This window comes from Lepidochelys olivacea (assembly GCF_965140295.1).
Source record: "Lepidochelys olivacea isolate rLepOli2 genome assembly, chromosome: 7".
Classification (NCBI taxonomy): domain Eukaryota; kingdom Metazoa; phylum Chordata; order Testudines; family Cheloniidae; genus Lepidochelys; species Lepidochelys olivacea.
The window spans coordinates 33,486,338-33,504,895 of record NC_140417.1 but is presented as its reverse complement, the minus strand read 5'-3'; the positions used below and the strand labels follow the sequence as shown (position 1 = coordinate 33,504,895).

Sequence of the window (18,558 nt, the reverse complement as noted above, 5' to 3'; positions counted from 1 at the left end):
GGGGGGGGGGAGGGGGTGGAAGCCAGGAGGCGGGTCCCTCCGGCCGGAGAGGGTAGAGCGGCGCCTTGCTTCCGGGCCGGTGGTCCCTGTCCCCCGCTTCGCCCAACGTCACTTCCGTCGCGGTACGCAGTCCGGGAGCCCCACATGGAGGCGCTTCCGGCCAGAGCGGGAAGGGGCTGGGGCGGAAGCGGCGCAGCAGCGAGGGCGCCCCGAGCGAGCAGCATGGCCCTGAACGCGGCAGGTACCGCCTGGGGGCGGGGCAGGAGAGGCCGGGGATGGGGCAAGGGCTACCCTGGGCAGGAGGAGGAGGAGGAGGGGCGGGGATGGGGCAGGAGAGGGAGGGGCAGAGGATGGGGTTGGGGAAGAAGTGGGAGGGGCAGGGGATGGATCGGGGAGCTGAGCCTTATGCTGGGAGCAGGAGTGGGGGCTGGGGAAGCAGAGGAAGGGGCAGCCCGGCCAGAGGTGAGGACGGGGTTGGGGAGCTTGGGACATAAGGGCTCTAGTCGGGGCTGCGGGGAAGGAGTGTGCTGTCAGGGGGCTGGTTCTGGTGGGAGCTGGCTCCCCAAGCAGTGATAGAGCTGGTGGCATCTGGCAGCAGAGGGGAGGGGGCAACACCAACCCTATTTAACTGCTTCAGCCCAGCTTAGCCTCTCATGGGCGCAGTGGCACCATCCCTTCTGGATGGGCAGAGCTGGCATCACTGCAGATAGGCATGGTGCTGCGTGAGGGATCCCTGTATAAACATCTGCTGGACCCTATCCCAAAGGTGGCTGCATCTCAGTGTCAGGTATGGTGTCCCTGCTCTGACAGCTTGCGAGGACGCTGTGCAATGGCTTTGCCAACTTCCCATTTCCCCCCTCAGGCAACGATGATGGGAACTGGGAGCCACCTTCAGAGGCAGAGCTGAAGGTGATCCAGGCACGGAGGGAGCGGCAGGATAAGATCAGCAGAGTGATGGGCGACTACCTGCTCAAGGGGTACCGCATGCTGGGGGAGTGCTGCGAAGAGTGTGGGGTACGACCTGGGGCCTGCGCGGGAAGCCCAATAGAGGGCACTGTGCTCCAGACAGGAGAAGAGGGCAGTGTGCGGGCCCCCAGCTACCCATCACTAGCTCTGCAGGGAGTGTCCTAGGCCAGCTCCATCTCTTCTAGCCTGGGCTGATGCCCGAGTGTGCTGGGATCCAGCAGGGAGCAGGCTCGGGCCAGCCCTGCCATATGGATGGGCCTGCAGGTCTGATCCAGAGGGGGATACTGGTCTGGATGGGCCCATTGGTCTGATCTCGGAGGTGGGAAGGATGGGATACTAGGCTAAGTGGGCCCATGGGTCTGCCTGAGGGGAAAGGGAGGCATACTAAGCTGAATGGACCTCAGTGCCCAGTGGTTTTGGAGTGGGAGCTTCTATCACACAGCGGTGAGAGGGAGGGTTCCCCCCACCCCCACAGCATGGGATCCTCCCCTTCCCATGTGGACTATTCCACCCATTGTGTATGTGTGTCTTCCCGTCCCCCACCCCAGAGCAGGATAGGCTGTAGGGCAGAGGTGGGCAAACTACGGCCCGCGGGACTGTCCTGCCCGGCCCCTGAGCTCCTGGCCAGGGAGGCTAGCCCCTGGCCCCTCCTCTGCTGTTCCCCCTGCCACGCGGGCAGCGCTCTGGGCAGCCGGGCTGCACACTCATGCAGGGCAGCGTGGCAGCATGTCTGGTTCTGGCCAGGAGGCGCAGCTGCCAGACATGCTGCTCTGAGCGCCATGGTAAGGGGTCCGGGGGGTTGGATATGGGGCAGGGAGACCCAGGGGACAGTCAGGGAGCAGGGGTGGTTGGATGGGACAGAGGTTCGGGGAGGGGGGGTGGTCAGGGGACGGGGAACAGGGGTGGTTGGACAGGACAGAGGTTCTGGGGGGGGGGCAGGGGACAGGGAACGGGGGGGTTAGATGGGGGTGGGGTCCCAGGGGTGATTGGGGCGGGGGTCCCGGGGAGGGGGCGGTCAGGGGACAAAGAGCGGGGGGAGTTCTGAGGGGGGTGGGAAGTAGGAGGGGGCAGATAGGGGGTGAGGGCCAGGCTGTTTGCGGAGGCACAGCCTTCCCTACCTGGCCCTCCATACAGTTTTGCACCCCGATGTGCCCCTCAGGCCAAAATGTTTGCCCACCCCTGCTGTAGGGGAAGCTGCTGTACCCTGGGGCCATGCAGTCTAGTCCCTCCCATAGAACGGGGCTCCCAGCCTCTGGGAGACAATTCTTGGCCTCATGCCCTTCCTTTTGCTCCCTCTTCCTCATCACAGGCCTGGGGGTGGTTCTAGTCTGCCCTTGAGTTAGAGCTGAGGAGCAGCTCTGGTGTCTCTGCCCTCACCATGCTAGGACAACGCCCTCTTTCATTGCTCTGCCCTGAAGTCCCACACCGGGCTGTCTCTCCCTTACAGACCATCTTGCTCCAAGACAAGCAGAGGAAACTTTACTGTGTGGCCTGCCAGGAGCTCAACTCTGACATCGACAAGGACAACCCGGGTACGGTCCTTCCCAGCGTTGTGCTGTCTGCCAGGGAGGTGTTCAAGTGGCATGGGAATGGGGGGACTGGCTGGCTCAGGAGCCATGGAATGGGACATGGGGCCTTTCCCCTCTAGGGGCACCAGCTCTGATCTAGTGCTGGGCACTGCCTGGAACCTATCTGGCATCCGGGCTCCATCAGGCCGGGCACTGCACAGACCCACAGTGAGAGAAGGTCCCTGCCCCGAAGAGCTCACAGTCTGAGCAGAAACAGGCACCGAGAGGGGAAGGGACTTGCCCAAGATCAGTGGCAGTGCTGGGAATAGAACCCAGGCGTCCTGGCTCCCAAGGCAGTGGCCATCGCCTGCCCTCCCTCAGTTTAGCTGTGGCTGCGGCCCATGTTGCACACTGCTGACCCCGGAGGCAGCTCTAGGACCTGCAGCTCTGACCCCATCTGTCCTCTCTCTCTTTCCAGCGCTGAACGCCCAGGCGGCCCTGTCCCAGGTCCGGGAGCACCAGCTGGCCTCCACCTCAGAGGAGGCTGCGCCCCTTGGGTACCTCCCAGCCGCCCACCAGCAGCCCCACGTGCCGCGCCCAGAGCACTGTGAGGGGGCAGCCTCGGGACTACGAGCTGCCGCCACTGCGGCTGCCATACCGCAGGCCCGGCCTGCCCCGACACCTGCCCTGCCTGCTAACCCCCTGGCTGCTGCAGAGGATGCCATCCTCCAGAAGCTGGGCTGGGCCAGCCAGGAGCTCCAGCACAGTGCCTCCATCGAGCTCAGCCTCCAGCTGTGCAGCCTCATCCGCTCCTGTGCTGAGTCCTTGAAATGCCTCAAGGAGCTGACCCCCCAGTGAGTTGCCCAGGCCAACCCCGGCCTCCTCAGGGGCAGTGGCCAGGCCCCTCAATGCTGACTACACCTGGCAGAGCCAGGCCGAGAGGGGGTGAGGACGCCCCCCAGAGACTCTGTTTTGCCAGCCCCCTTCGGCTGGACAAAGATCCTGTTTTTTGTCTGTAGTATCCCATAAAAACTCCAAAATCTTGTGCAAGACTCAATCTGATAATTTGGGGTCAGGGTGACCCAAAGCATCAGATCCACAGAGATGCCAGGCTGTATCTGACCTGGAGAGGGGGGATTCTATGCTGGATGGGCCATGGGTCTGATCTGAGGCAGGAGGAGCAGATGGGGTCATCCCAGTTCTCCTTTGTTCCATTGTCTCTTGGTCTCACCCGGGCAGCTGTGGCAGGGGCCATGGAGCAGGCATCTGCCGGGCCTATTGTAATATTGAGACAACTGCTATGCAGCCAGGATCCCCCTGGGCTGGGCTTCCTGCCTGTCATGCCCTGTCTACTGCCCAATGGAACTCATGATGCTGGGGGAGAGGAGAGGATTCCTGACTGCAGCCCAGACAGTACCTGACTCCAATGCCCCAGCTCACCACTAGGGGATTGCTATGGGAGTTCAGTAGGGGGCACTCTCCATCTGTAGCCAGTACTGGTCCAAATGCCCAAGCATGGTGCTAGGGGATGCTTTGCTGCAGAGAGTCGGGAGGGGCCTCGGTAGGGCACGTTCCCCTTCGTCAGTGATCATTAAATAGCCCACTGGAGTTTCACCAACAGTCGCATCCACCCCCAATTCCCTAAATTCTTCCTTGCCGTGAAATCCTCCTTTGCTTCCTGTTGGTGGTTTTAAGCAATGAGTGAGGTGGCCGCACCTCAGTAATGGGAGAGAGACCCCTGTGTAAACATCCTTTCTGCCCCATTCTAGAGTCAGCCACACCTCAGCACCAGGCAAGCGACCCCTGTATAGAACAGCCCCCACCCTAGAGTCTGCTGCATCTCAGTACCAGGCAGAAGGGATTTCAGGTCAGGTCAGGCCATTGTCATGCCCAGTGTGTAACCCCCGGCCATACACCTTGACCTGTGGCCTGAGATGTGGGCATTGAAATTGACTGAGATCTGATTGTGAAAAGGGGAACACACCGTTCAATGAGCTTTTTCTCTGCTCTTTGTGATTCCTTAGTGCAGATTCCCAGACTGGTTATTAAGGCGAGTCACCAGCTTCCTTCTGAATTGTTTTTGTTGAATTGTCACCGTTACATATATACACCCTCTTCCCAGCACCACAACCCTAATTCCAGCCCAGCGTGTGGTGGGGGGGAGGAGGTTGGAGAGTGAGCTCACCCTGCAGAATACCTGGAATGGCGTGGGACCCCCACCCCATCGGCCAGACCTCACACACACCGCATGTGCAAGGTCAGGGGCAGAGTGATGCACTGTTCAGAAGGGCATCCCCCATCGGATACCGAATACAACCATGTCCAGTTTTGTCTCAGTACCAGATGGGGGACAAACCACCCAAAAAGGGGACTGCCCAGTTCAAAGGCAGATGTGTGGCCTCCCTGTGCTGCAGCGAAGGCTCCCTTACCATAGCTGGACTCAGCTCCCTGCTCTGCTCCAGCTGTTGCCACCTGGTGCACAGGGTCGCAATGCCACTCAGGTGTGGCCAAGTGCTGCCCAGACCCTGACTGGGGGAGGGGGAAGCATTGGTCCGAGCACTCCCGAGACTCTGCCTGAGAGTGGGGAGCCCCACTTCAGGCCAGGCGCTGCCCAGACCACCACTGAGAGCGGGGGGCCCCCATCGGGCTGGGTGTTCTGTCCAGGCTGAGATTGGGCACCCCTTTGGGCTGGGCACTGTACAGTGAGAGACAATCCTGCTCCCCAAGAGGTTACAGTCAAAGCAGCCAAAGTAAGGAGTATATTGCTATGTGACATGGGAAATGGACCAAGGGGCAAAGGGCCTTGACCAAGGTCACACTGCAGGTCAGTGCCAGAGCCAGGGATAGAACCCAGGAGTTCTGACCCCCGTCACTGCCCCTGCTCTCAGCCCGGAGTTCCCTTCCAGAGCTAGGAATGGAACCCAGGAGTCCTGGCTATCAGTTGGATGGGGGGGGGGAGGGGCAGGGGTAGCAGGCTGGATGGGCCCAAGCGTCTGAGCCGCGGAGGAATCAGCTTTTGGGTTTGGGACATGTCCGATCTGTCCCCTCCCCCCAGCCCTGCTGCTAGCTGGGGCCCTTGTTTTTCTCCAGCTAAGCGGCTTTCCCCACCCCAGGCGTCTGGCCAGAGGATTAGCATCCTAGGGCCAGCCTTCCCTGACGATGGGCCCCACCGCAGCCCTGGAAAGAGCCTGTTGGTGGAGGCAGGGGGGGAATCTCATCGCATAGTCCTGTCCCCCGCCCCACCCCCAACCCCCGGAGGAGCCAGGGGCCTGTTTGCCCTCAGGAAAGGGTCTCCCTGTGCCCCAGCTGCTGTTGCCCCTTTAAGCGCGCGGCAGCCGGCCCCCTTTTGGGAAGGGGGGCCTGGAAGGACCAGGTGGGGTGTGGTAGCGGCAGGCAGAGCAAACAAAGGCCGGCTCGGGGGCACGGATTAGGGGGCCCGCCAGCTGTTGTCAGGCTGCCACGCCCCCTCTGCCCGCCCGTCTCCGGGCCTGGGTGGGGATCCGGATTCCGGCCTCCCCGCGCCGCCGGGAGTGTGGCTGGCCGGCGTCCGCACCCCTCCGCCTGAGAAGTCTTTCTCTCTCCCGCCACCCACCCCTGGCCGCGCCCCCCCGCGGCCCCGCACAGGCGGGGGCCGGGGCCGGGAGCCCGCGGAACAAAGGCAGCAGGAAGAGACCCGATGGAAAAGTAGCGAGCCGGGAAGCGGAGGAGCGCGGATGGCCGCGGGAGGCGCCTGCGCCGCAGGGGCAGGAGGCTCGAAGATGAGCTGCCCTGAGATCCTGGGTTAGCCGAGGGTGGTGTTGAGCAGGGGCTCGGGATGACCCGGCCGGCCCTTTCCTAGCCCCCCGGGGTGGGGCGGTGAGGCCAGCATGCCCCCGGCCGCCCTGAGCTGCTAGGTCAGCCTTGGTCTGCGCTCGGCGCTGCAGGGGCGGGCTGGCGGAGCGGGGAATCGGCCCGTTAGAGAGCTGCAGGGGAACAGGCACGTTCCCGAGGGCAGACGGCCCCCGGGCAGGGGCTGCTGGCCGCCAGGACGGTCCTACTGGGGCATAGTTAGCTCGGTTCTGGCTGACTCCTCGCAGACATTGTTTGGGAGCCTAGTAAAAGAGCCCTGTCCCCGACCCCGGAGAATCAGGCTTTGGAAGGGGACAGAAAGGGAGATTCCTGTATAACCCAGCGTGGCCCAGACACACCTCTGCCATTGGCTGGGCTTATTTCCCTAGGAGCTCTTTCTTTCTTTCCCCGTCTCCTGTCCACGATGAACGGCCTCCAGCCACCCCAGGACTGCCTGGGGGGCAATGTCTGCTCCATCGAAGGGCTCCCCCCACTTCCCAAGGGCCTCAGCGGGATCCTCAACTCCAGTGGTGGCTCGTGGCGTGAGATTGAGAAAGTGTACAGCAAGAAGACACGGATCCAGGACGACCTGAGCAAGTCACGGGTGGCCTCTGAGAAGCTGCTGCGGAGCAAACCGGCTAACCTGGACTCGGCGCTGGCCATGCTGCGCAAGGAGATGGTAACTGCGCCCCTGCCCCCCATAGCACAGCCTCTCCCATGTGGCACAGCCCCTCTGTCCTCCCACGAGGTTCCCTCGGCCTCCGATGCTCCCCTTAGCCGGGTGGGCCTGCTGGGGTCCCTGGGGGAGCAGGCAGTGTGTATACATGTTTGGGGGAGGGGAAAGACTTGCCTCCCAGAGCTCGGGACCTTTGTGGGGCTGGGGGATTTCGCCATGTCTCACTGCGAGTCTCACCATTTTCGGTGTTGCTCTAGAAGCCCCGGGCAGAGAATTGTGGGAGAGTTGCCAGCTCTCTTTGATTAGCCCTTGTCCACACCCCAAAGCTGTCCTGCTCAAACAGCTCTGGGCTAAAGTACAGCAATGCCTACTAGTGTGGATGCAGCTATAATGGGATAAAGATGCTAATCCCAGGATAGCTATTCCTGATTGAGAAGGGGACTAAACAAAACTAGGCTAAGGCACCTTTATCCCAGTATCACTGCAGCCACACTAGGTATTGTCCTCCTACAGCTCTACAGGTGTAAAATCACACACACCCCAACTGACACGGTTGCACCCTGACAAACAACACCAGCTAGTCAATCAATCATAGACTATCAGGGTTGGAAGGGACCTCAGAAAGTCATCTAGTCCAATCCCCTTGCTCAAAGCAGGACTAATCCCTAATTTTTGCCCCGATCCCTAAATGGCCCCCTCAAGGATTGAACTCACAAACCTGGGTCTAGCAGGCCAATGCTCAAACCACTGAGCTATCCCTCCCCCCAGAGTGTCTAGCTCTTCTTTCCTGGGGAAAAGCTGGAGAATGTGGCCAAGCTACAGCTGTCCCCCTACGCCCACCGCAGGGCTCCAAGGCAGCAGGCAAAGAAATAGGACCCATGATTATATATTCGGGGACAGGGAGTGTCTGGCTTACAATTTTTCAACTGCTTGGAGTTGGCATGACTGAATGTGATTGGCACCGGGGTCAAAGTGTCTCTGATTGTGTTTGTGTCCATGTGCATGTGTAACTCTGTGTTGGTGTCTCTGTATGTGTAGGTGGAGGGAGTATATACAACAGCATGTGCCTCACATGCATGTGGGTATTGTGGTGTGTGTGTATTGCAAATATCTAGCATGTGGGGGGTGCAGACAGGTGCATGTTTGTGTACCTGTGTGTGTAGCATTGTGTTGGGGCTGGGCTCAAATGCACGTGTGTCTGTGTGAACGTCCATGCTGTGTATAAAGTGTGTTCTGTACATATGGTGGATATTCTCTGGCCTGTGCTATACAGGAGGTCAGACCAGATGATCTAATGATCCCTTCTGGCCTTGAAAGCTTCATCTCTGTGTAATTAGTAGCAGTAGTAAAATGAGGTTGTGAGGGGCCTAATGGAGGTTGCCCCATTGAAGACAAGTTGAGGGACAGGCTGCATTGGCATAGACATGTCCAGTGGGGACCCCCAAAGATATATTGGTAGGATGGCCCTTACAATGATTGTGAAGAGAAGACGGCCCAGGGGAAAGCCAAAGACTTGGGACATCATATACATATTAGCCAAGATGGCCAGGGATGCAACCCCTCACTCTGGGTGTCCCTAACCCTCGGACAGCCAGAAGCTGGGACTGGACAACAGGGGATGGATCACTCTGTAATTGCCCTGTTTTGTTCATTCCATCTGAAACATCTGGCACCAGCCATTGTCGGAAGACAGGGTACTGGGCTAGATGGACCATTGGTCTGACCCTTTATGGCCATTATGTTCTTATGACATGGACCAGATATAAGCAGAACTTAGAGAGATCAGTTTGCACAACAGCCAGTTGTATGATCATGGGGTTTGGAAGCAGAAGGCTGTAAAGGTCACCAACCCTGGATAAGGAAGTAGCAAGAAGGAAGAAGAGGAAGAGTACTAGCATCTAGGAGCCCTCATCATGGAGCAGGCCCCCATTGCGCTAGGCATTGAACAAACCCAGATGAAAGCGCGTGTGCGCCCACACTGCCATGCTGCTGTGAATGTGCACTGTGTTCATAGAATAAACATGTGGTGATAGCTGTGTGTACAGGCCCTGACACTCATTAAATAGTGCACACATGCTGTGAGTGTCTATAGGTATGAGAACACACACACAGCGCAGGTCTCATTCCTCCCAGCAGGGGACAGCAGAGACAGCCACACTGTTGGTGGGGTGGAATAGCAGGCAGCCGAGGTGTGGACTGAGTCACTGGCTGAGCCGTGAGGCTGTGGGTTGGGACTGAGCCTGAGGGGTACCAGGGAGCCATGAGAAGGAACAGACCCAACTGTGACAGACCCTCCCGGTCCCTATCCCCCCAGGTGGGCCTGCGCCAGCTGGACATGTCCCTGCTGTGCCAGCTGTGGTCGCTGTACGAGTCGATCCAGGAGTACAAGGGTCTGTTCCAGGACATGTCATCGTCCCTGCACTCCGAGGGCTCCTACGCTGCTGAGAACGGCTTCTCTGATGAGGACGATGAGTTTGAGGTGGAGCCACCGGGCCCCGACGTGCGCAAGGAGACCCCACTGCTGGGCCGGCTCAGCCTGCCTCAGCCCCAGAACTCCCGTGACCAGTGGCTGCAGGACTCCTTCCACATCACCATCTGAGCCCCACGGCCACCACAGCCTCACCCCCTTTGGACGTAGTAGCATGTGTAGCTGGGAGCGCCCTACAGCATCCCCTGCTGGGAGAGACCAGGGCTGGCGTAGCCTGGCCCTCCCTCTGCAGCCAGCGCTTGCTTCTGCCCTGCTCACTACAGCCCCCCCTGCTGGGAGAGACCAGGGCTGGAGTATCTGGGATCTACAGCCAGCACACCTGCCCGCTCCCTATAGCGCCCCATGTGGGGAGAGGCTGGGGCAGTGCATTTTCCGGCATTGCTGTGGGTAGGATCATGTTAGCAGTTTTTAGTGCCTCAGCCATGAGCCAAAAATGGCCACTTTAAAGATATTTAAAAAAAAAAATTAAAAACATTTGACACATAGGGGAAAAAAAACCAAACCCTTCCAGAAGTGGGAGAGGTGAAATGTAATATATACAGCATGTTGGGGCTCGAACCCCACCACAGCTGTGGAATAAATCCTCAGAAACTGACTCGGCCGTGTATTATTCCAGTACCTAGGAGTGGGAGTCAGGACTTGGGAAAATAACTGCAGCATTTGTGTCAGACCCACTGGAATTCTAGTTTTGTCCCCACACCCTCACTGGCCCCACAGGGTAACTGACAGGACCAAGAGTTACCTGGTCCCCGTTCCAATTGCCAGCTGGGCCCATTGAAGACTGCAGGAGGGGAGGGGGATGGAGGACCGATCTCAACAGCTGGGGAGGAGAGTGACATGGGGAGCACAGGGCAAGGGGGGTCATGGAGGGGTCCTGGCAGTGGGGGAGGAGGGCGGCATAGGGCAAGCAGCCCCATGGGAGGGGTCCCAGCAGTGTGGGAGGAACATGGGGAGACAGACTCCAAACCATGGTTTCATCTTTCCTTCTCATGGTGTGATTTTGGGGCTCATCTTGTGGTGTTTGAATGTTCGGGGTTGGTGACACCATGTTCTCCCCAAAAACCCCAGCGGTTGCTCCTGCCCCACCTGCTTGGGGACAGAAGGGGCAGGGGTGTTGAACCTGGCAGGCTCTGTGCACTGTTTAATTTGTAATGAAAGAGATGCCAGGGCTCAAGCAATCTTTTTACTTTCATAACTGACATGCCAAGCCCAGAGGTGCCAGGGCTAGGAACAGTCAAGCCCAGAGGTCCCGGGGCTAGGAACTGCCAAGCCCAGAGGCTGAGCCCTGGCAAAAACTGTCTTGGAGAGAATTCTTGCAGGGACTGTTCATGGCCAGCAGGCGGGGCCATGGGTCTGAATTTCGACCTCCAGGGAGATGGGCTCATGGTTCCATTAGCAGGATGTGGGGGGCGGAGGAATCCTATCCCTCCAGGCCCAGCCAATCTTGGTGTCCATCCCCCCCTGGCTGATTGAGGGGACACTGGGGTCCCTGAACCCTCAGGCCCAAGCCGTGTCCGGCTCAGGTCGGCAGGATCCCCACACACAGTGGCCTTGCCAGCCCCACTTCCTCCTATTCTCACCCAGCAGCTCTGGCAGGAAGCCCCCTGCAGGGGGTGGGGGGGCAATTCTGTGAGCCTGTTATCCTTAGCCCCTCCCCATCCCACTCCAGGGAGGGAGCCGGGCCTCACAGCAGGGCCTGGGCCTGGCTGGACTGTGGACAATACATCCTACCCCAACCCTTCTCCCAGCTGCAGGGCAGCTGAGTGGTCTAAATTATACCAACTCTACAGCTCTGGGAGCATGATGGGGTCTAGTGGGTGGGCTGGGAGCCAGGACTCCTGGGTTCTAGTCTCACCTCTAGGAGCACAGTGTGGGGCTGGGGGTCAGCTTTCTACTCCTCGTTTGCTTATTTTTTTGCCCCAAATGAGTCCAGAGACCTCCGCAGGCTCCAGGACTCCCATGGCTGAGTGCCCTTGGAGCACACGGTGCACCAGTCTGTTCGTCTGCCCTGCCCCCTGTGCCCCCTAGGGTTCAGCAGTGTGTTCTGCAGCTGCCCATCCCTGCTCTGCTGTCAGCCCCCAAGTTTGTGCCCCCTACACCGGAATTGGAGGGTGGGGTGGGTAGAGGCAGACTGGGAAGGAGCTGCCAGTTCTTCCCAAACTGACAGCCCACCCCCTCTCGCCCTTCCTTCCCAGGTGGGGTGTGCATGGCTAGAGGAGCCCAGGAGCCCACAGATCGCTCAGTGCTTGGCAAGAGAAATCACAATGGAAAGGGTCTGGGTGGGTTTGGGAGTGCATCCGTTGGGCTGTCGGACAGGAGTGAGGGGCAGCAGCAGGGCTTGGGGGAAGGCCCAGGGCTGGGGTAGCAGGGGCCTGTGCGACAGGAGTGAGGACCAAGATGTGACACCCTGGTTCAGATGCAGATTCTGGTGAGTAAACTTTGAGGTGGGGACTGGTGATTCAGCCGTTAAGTGAGAGGCAGCTGGTTTTGTATGGGGCAGCGGGGACACAGGGTTGATGGGGGCATTGCCCCCCGCTCCACACACACACGCTTTGGAATGGTCATGTCAACCCCTGGGGCGGGGTGGGGGGCGGGGAAGGGCTCATCCCATATCCAGACCTGTGTTTGGAGCGTGGCAGGAGTCCAGGATGGGGCACATGAGCTCACCATCAACTGCCCCTGGCTGTCCAGATGCCCTGAGACGCGTGACACACACACAAGTGACAGGCAGACGTGTGGCCACAGGCTTGTGCACCCGCCTGTGGCCGGGCGTGAGTAACCGCAGGGGAGCCAGGGGGAGGCCTATGGGCTTGTGGCTTGTGTGTGTGTGACCCTGCCGGGCAGGGATCCTTGTGCCAACACCTGTGCTGGTGTATGCACATTTGCAGGAGGCTGCGTGTGGCAGGAGGCCCCTGCCCGGGGCTGGGGGAACTGGCTGCTCTCTGGGCCTGGCAGGCCGTTTCTAAATTTGGGGTGGTGAATTTTCCACCCCAGAGCGCAGGCGGCTCCGATGCCAGGACCCAGCTCGGCTTACTGGGTATTTATACCCGCTGAGCCCACGGGCAGCTATGTGAGCAGGGGGGTGGGGGTGGGGTTCTGTGGGGGAGGGGCAGGGGGGTTGGGCTGGGAAAGTTACAGGGAGAGGGAGAGTCTGTCTCCAGTCTAGTCTCACTTGTGACCCCCTGTTGTGATCCTCTCCCCCCACTCACGCTGTGTCACCTCCCCTGCCTCATCCCCCCCAGGACTGAGATAACCTAGTTCCTCAGTGAAGTAATGATGGGGGGGCACATATTGGGGGGGTGTCCAGAGAAGGTGGCATAGGAGTGCAGTGGGACTCTTTTAATCAACCTCAGATCTATTTACCCCTTCTCCCACCCCCACAAGACCTGTGCCCCTCAACTGTGAATCCCTGACTGTTGGGGGGGCAGCTGCTGTCCATCTCCCAGGCTGCCCCCCATCTGCACCTCCCCCACACCATCAACCCCCCACTCTTCCCATCCCCCCTCACTACCCCCACTCTTTCCCCATCCCCTCCATTTAGCCCCCTCCCCTTCTCCCCATATACCCCCACCCCCAATGTCAGAGCTCTCCCTTACCCCCCAGACGTGCCTGGGCTAAAGTGACCACCCTGGTGGGTCGCATTTCCAGTAAGGGCCCCATTTACCCCCAGCCCCGCCCTGCCCCCCACCCCTACTCCCTGGCTGGGGGGAGCCGGGCTTGCGCCTGTCTCTACTTCTCCTTTCGCCCCCTTCTGCTTCTAGTTTCGTCTCCGCGCGAACTTCCTGCGCGGGGCGAGCTCGGCCCAGCCCGGCCCAGCGCTCACCCCCGGCACCCCGAGTCCCGGGGAGGGGCGTGCGGGATCCAGGAAGCGCAGACACGGCCGGCCGACAGGCGCTGGCAGCCTGGCACGGCTCCCTCGGCCCCTCGTTCTCTCGCAGTCGCCGGAGTTTCCCTTCTCTCCCTGTCGGGCTCGGACACGGGAACCGAGTTGGAACTGACCCGCCCGGCGTCTGGCCCGGGGGCAGAGAGCGGGACCGGGGAGACACCGGAGGTGAGAGCCAAGATCGGGGTGTGCGGGCCGGGGGGCAGAGCCAAGAACCCCCTCAGGGATTGGGGTGTCGGGGGTACCCAAGCCCCCCACGGGAGGGGGGGAGAGTCCATCCCTCCAGGAACCGGGTGTCCGGGGGGAGCCCAGCCCCCCCCATGTGTCGGGGGGGAGCCCAGCCTCCCAGAGATCGGAGTGTCCGGGGGCAGCGCAGCCCCCTTAGGGATCGGGGTGTCCAGGGGGAGAGCCAAGCGCCCCCCCAGGGATCGGGGTGTCCGGGGGGTGAATCAAGCCACCCGTGATTTTTCGGGAAGCCCCTTTGGCTCAGTGCCCGCATCCAAGCCGCCGCCGCTCGGGTGTCGTTTTCCGGCAGCCTCGGGGTCTGGGGCTATGGGCATCGAGGGGCATCGGCCGGGGCCGCGGAGGCAGCCGTGACCTGAGAGGCGCCTGGCCCGGCTCGGCCGGGGGCTGCTCCGCGGGACCCCCCACGAGCCGCGATGAGCTCCGCGTGGAAGAGACTCCAGCGCGTGGGCAAACGCGCCTCCAAGTTTCAGTTCGTGGCCTGTTACCAGGAGCTGATGGTGGAGTGCACCAAGAAATGGTGAGTGGGGCCAGCCCCGCCCTGGGGCAGACACAGTCCGGCTCGCAGCCAGCCTGGAGTGGGGCACAGGTGGGCACGGGGACCCCAGGATATTTAATGGGGCAGAGGTGCGCATGGGGGGGACCCCAGTATATCTAAGGAACAGAGGTGTGCGTGGGGGGGCCCTAGTATATGTTATGGGGCAGAGGTGGGCATGGGGAGACCTCAGGATATCTAAGGGGCAGAGGTTGGCTCGGGGTACCCCAGTATATCTAAAGGGGAGATTAGGGATGGGAGGATGAGGGGCTGTGTCCCCTGGAGCATTGGGGGGGGGTGTTGTCACAGGGAGAGGGAAGCTCTTCTCAGCCTCTTCTTTTTGTTTATTAATATGAGTTACTTAATCAAGGAGATTTAAGGAGGGGGCCAGGTACCTCTGGCAGGGATGGAATTAACTCTTTCTCTACTGACAGACTCCAATGGGGGGGCAGTTCAGCCATACACCAGGGCGGGGGGGAAGGCGTTCACTTGTTTCACTCTGGGAAGGGTTTCCCCCTCTATTTTAGCCATAGGAAGGGAGCCCCCAAATACTGTTGGGAGGGGTGACTGAATGAGAGAAGTCCAGGTTGTTGTCATGGGGGGGCTGTCAAGTCTGGGCTGGAAGATGGGACACCTCCATCCCCGGTCATGGTGAGGAAAGGGGTCAATCCCCACACTCCAGTTTACAGTGGTTGAGACTTCCCCCTCCTCCTCTGCCCCCATGTTGCTGCTTCCACCCCAATGCTCCCCATTTCCAAATCTCCCCCCCCCAAACTCCTGCTGAGCCAAGCACCCCTAGCAGCTCCTGGGTCAGAGGGGGGTGCCCTGGGGCTGGCCTCTGCACAGAGGTGTAAGGAGGCTTGGTTGTTGTGGAGCTGGGAAGGGTGTTTGTAGATTTGATGGGGCAGGGGCAAAGTCTAAGGGTCCAGCCCGCTGTGGGGCTTGGTCGATGCAGACTGGCCCCTCAGGCCCAAGTGGAGAACCAGCCAGGGGTCTCCCCCACCATGCCATCTGTGGAGGTGTGCCCCTGTCCATGCAGGGCTTGTGGAGGAGGTGAAATCTAGAGCTGAACCTAGGACTTCGAGACTGGCAGGATGTGGGGGGGGTCTCTCCAGAATGGGGGGCAAAGCAGAAGAATCGAGACCATGCTCTAGAACACAGGGATTGGCAGAAGGTGGGTGTCTCTCGAGACCTGGAGGAGGGGCTGGGGCAGGAGAAATCTAGAACGTGCACTAGACCATGGGAAGTGACAGGTGGTGGTAGGGTTCCTCTAGGATTGGGATAGGGCTGGAGTCTACAGCATGCTCTAGAACATGGAGATGGGGGAATCTCGTCATTTCCTGTTTTGGCGGGTGAAGGGGGTGGCTAGATCTGGAGACATCCTCTGTGATTTAGGGGGAACCTAGAAGTGAAAAGATCCCCGTCTCTCAACCTCTGGACCACACTCCAGTTTACAGTGGTTGAGTCTCTGGACCATCTCCATGGAAATGGGAGGAGCCAGCGGGGGAGGGAGCTCTTGGGATTTTTTTAAACTAAAATGACCTTAAAAGGGATTAATGGAAAAATGATAAATATTTAGTGACAGCAGCTAAAAATAGAAACAGGAGGGAGTGGGGAGGGGGGGAGGGGGCCTGGGGTGCAGGGGAGAGAGGCAGAGAGACTGTAGGAAGAGTGGGCCTGTAGGGGGTGGGCAGGATAAAGGCTTCTCTGTGGAATTAGATATGGGGCCCTTGCAGAGCAGAAGTGTCCCAACAGGGTTCCCCAGGCCCTTCCCCTTCCCTTCAAATCCCCGCCCTCAAACGCTCCTTCCCCCTCTTTATGGTTCCTCCGCACAATCTCTCTCCCTCAGGGGCTCCTCCCCCTTTCCCATATGCCCCTCCCCTTTCCTCATTGTCCCTCCTCTTCTCCCCATGACCCCTCCCTGTTCTCCCACCCCACCCTTCATGCTTCCTCTCCCACCTCTCCTGTTGCTATGTCCCAGGGATTTCCCCCACCCCAGTCCCTGGATGGGGCCCAAAGCCCCAACCCATCTCTCCCCAGCCTTCCTGCCCCCTGGGCTCTGGCTGCCCCAATCCAGGTCTGTGGAGGAGTTAGGGGGTATCAAGTTTCCCAGCAAGACACCAATTTAGCTCAGCACCTGCATAGATGCTCTGATCTCCGACCCCCTCCTGAAAGAGCTAAATTTAGCCCCTTGGCCACAAGCCCAGGAGGGAGGAAGGTGCTTGTAAACTGGCCCAGGTCTCAGAGCACTTCACCCGGCCAGGGGCTCGGGGCTGGAGTTGCAGGGGGCTACAGGTTGAGAGTGAGGAATATTGGCAGCTGGGAGGGGAAGCCCAGAGCTGGGATAGCGTGGGGCTGTGGGCCAGGAGGAGTGAGGGACACTAGCCAAGCTGGAGGCGGGGGAGCCCAGGGCTGGGCTAGCAGGGGGCTGTGGGCCGGGAGCGAGGGACACCGGCAGAACTGTAGGTGGGGGAAGCCAGAGCTGGGTTGCAGCTGAGCTGTGGCGGGGCTGTAAGCGGGGACTGAGGATTTGCTACAAGCTGCGTGTGTTTATATTTCCACCTCATACAAGAGCTAAGAATACCCTGCAATGGTCAATATTGTGACAGTGCCGGGATGGGGGAGGGGTGCCTCCTGGGTGTCCTGGCAGGGCTCAGACATTCTGGCGAGCAGGAGGTTTAGAAACTCCTGGTTGTGAAGGTGCCAGGCTGGATGGGCCCTTGGGGCTGCTCTGGGGCTGCCCGCTGACCTTGGGAGAGTGACGTCTGTGGGTTGGAGGTGAAGGGCCTTGGCTGAGACTCTGGGAGAGGGGGGACCCTGGGAATCAGTGACAGCATCGGGGTGGGGGAGCGAGGCCATGACTGACACAGGCAGATGGGGAGCTGACCTATAGACGCCATAGCATTGCAGGCCAGCCCGACCCCTCTGGGAGCCCAGGGCTGGGATAGGAAGGGGCTGCAGGTCAGGACTGAGGGGCACCGGCAGAGCTGGGAGGGGAGCCCTGGGGCTGTGTGGTGGATGTGGGGGAGGCTAGGCCCTGATCACTTGTATCCACCTGCTGTCAGGATGTTCCCAGCTTTTTTTCATGGTGTGAATGGTGATTCTGGGGGCTGGACTGTGTAAATAAACAGGGTGAGCTGTCATTAACCTCACCCATCTGGTCAGAAATCCCCCCCAGCCATTGCGTCCCTGCCCCCCCTCAGCTCACAGTCAGCTAGAGCAGCAGTGACACCCCCCACTCAGCCAGCCACTGACCTGTGGCCAGAAACTCCCTGTGCAGCTGGTGAGTCGAACGCCATGTCCAGTCGGCAGTGCTCCCATGTGATAAACCCACTGGCAGCCAGTGCCCTCCTCTACAGCTGGGCAGTACCCCACCTTAATAGCCCCTGTGACCCACCCCAGAGGCAGCTGCATCTGAGCCCTGGGTGGGGGATCCTCGGATAAACAGCCCCATGCCCTTCCCCAGAGGTGGGTGCATCTCAGACTGGAGAATAGGAGCTGCAGAGGAGTTGAGATAACCTCACATACAAGTATGCTTTGGAAGTGCGTCCCAGCCAGTCAGGGCTGGGCTGCATACGCAGAGTTTCCAGAACATCCCTTTGGAGGAGCAAGAAGCCTTCAGCTCTTCCCTCGTGCCTTCGAGCCAGGAATTCCAGCCTTTACAGCCTGTAATGAATTATACAACTTTGCAGCCCTGTCTGCATCCCTGCTAGGGAGTTAGCAAACTGGGACGCACACACAATCACCCAAGGTTGTGCAAAGGATCTGTGGCACAGCCAGTAATGGAACCCAGGAGTCCTGATTCTCAGTCCCTCTCTCCCCTTGCTCTAACCCTCCAGACCACTCTCCTCCCAGAGTTGGGGATAGCACCAGGATTCCTGACACCCCCCCAACTCCCTACAATGCCTGCAGCTCTGCAGGGCTTGGGGCGCAAGAGTGCAAGCACCAGCCGGCCCCACCCCAGGGTCTGGCCCACATGGCTGTGAAAGATACAGAGCAAAATGTCTCAGATCCAGACGCTCTGATGTCAAGGGGTGAAGCAGAGGCATTGGGTAGGGGAGAAGGAGGTGCCCAGCACCTCTCAAGGACTATGACACAGGCCTCAGACTCCTGGCCCAGACAGTGGCCTGCAGGGAGAGCAGGGCTGGGATCCCCACACCCCTTGGCGAAGTGAGCCATGGCGTTCACGCTTCCTGAGTAAACACCCTGTCTGCCGTGTCCCGGCAAACACAGCTTCTCAGATCTACAGAGTGACTCACTGGTTTGTACCATGCTAGGGCTGGCTGCGCCTGCTCCTACCTGGACCCGGGAGACTGGGCAGCAGGGAGCAGGGTGGGGGCTCAGTGGGGGCTCTCTCCCCTGGCAGTCACTGCTGACCCCAATGCCCCAGTGTGGTGCTGTACAGCAGGGGGTGCATGCCCCTTGCAGTCA

At 60.0% G+C, this 18,558-nt stretch overlaps 3 protein-coding genes across 5 annotated transcripts in view; all 3 read left to right on the top strand.

Annotated features, from left to right (window-relative positions):
- Window positions 1–81: 81 nt before the first annotated feature.
- On the top strand, window positions 82–3,519 carry ZNRD2 (zinc ribbon domain containing 2). Of its 2 annotated transcripts, none has more exons than XM_084634744.1 (4): window positions 82–241; window positions 863–1,014; window positions 2,414–2,498; window positions 2,953–3,519. In XM_084634744.1, the coding sequence occupies exons 1-4, from the start codon at window positions 145–147 to the stop codon at window positions 3,330–3,332; spliced, it is 714 nt and encodes a 237-aa protein (XP_084490870.1). In that variant the 5' UTR covers window positions 82–144; the 3' UTR covers window positions 3,333–3,519. The 2 variants fall into 2 exon arrangements, with proteins under 2 accessions (XP_084490870.1, XP_084490871.1); XM_084634745.1 differs by lacking the exon at window positions 82–241 and adding an exon at window positions 390–462.
- Window positions 3,520–5,772: 2,253 nt separating this feature from the next.
- On the top strand, window positions 5,773–10,061 carry FAM89B (family with sequence similarity 89 member B). Its single transcript, XM_084634037.1, has 2 exons — window positions 5,773–6,981; window positions 9,293–10,061. The coding sequence occupies exons 1-2, from the start codon at window positions 6,727–6,729 to the stop codon at window positions 9,575–9,577; spliced, it is 540 nt and encodes a 179-aa protein (XP_084490163.1). The 5' UTR covers window positions 5,773–6,726; the 3' UTR covers window positions 9,578–10,061.
- Window positions 10,062–13,270: 3,209 nt separating this feature from the next.
- EHBP1L1 (EH domain binding protein 1 like 1) overlaps window positions 13,271–18,558 on the top strand; it is a 28,517-nt gene continuing 23,229 nt past the window's right edge. The window contains exons 1-2 of one of the 2 annotated variants that reach the window (XM_084633877.1): window positions 13,271–13,517; window positions 13,885–14,112. In XM_084633877.1, the coding sequence (XP_084490003.1) occupies window positions 14,009–14,112 (104 nt within the window). In that variant the 5' untranslated portion in view covers window positions 13,271–13,517; window positions 13,885–14,008. The remainder of the gene's footprint in view (window positions 13,518–13,884; window positions 14,113–18,558) is intronic. The other variant, XM_084633878.1, reaches the window with a different exon arrangement.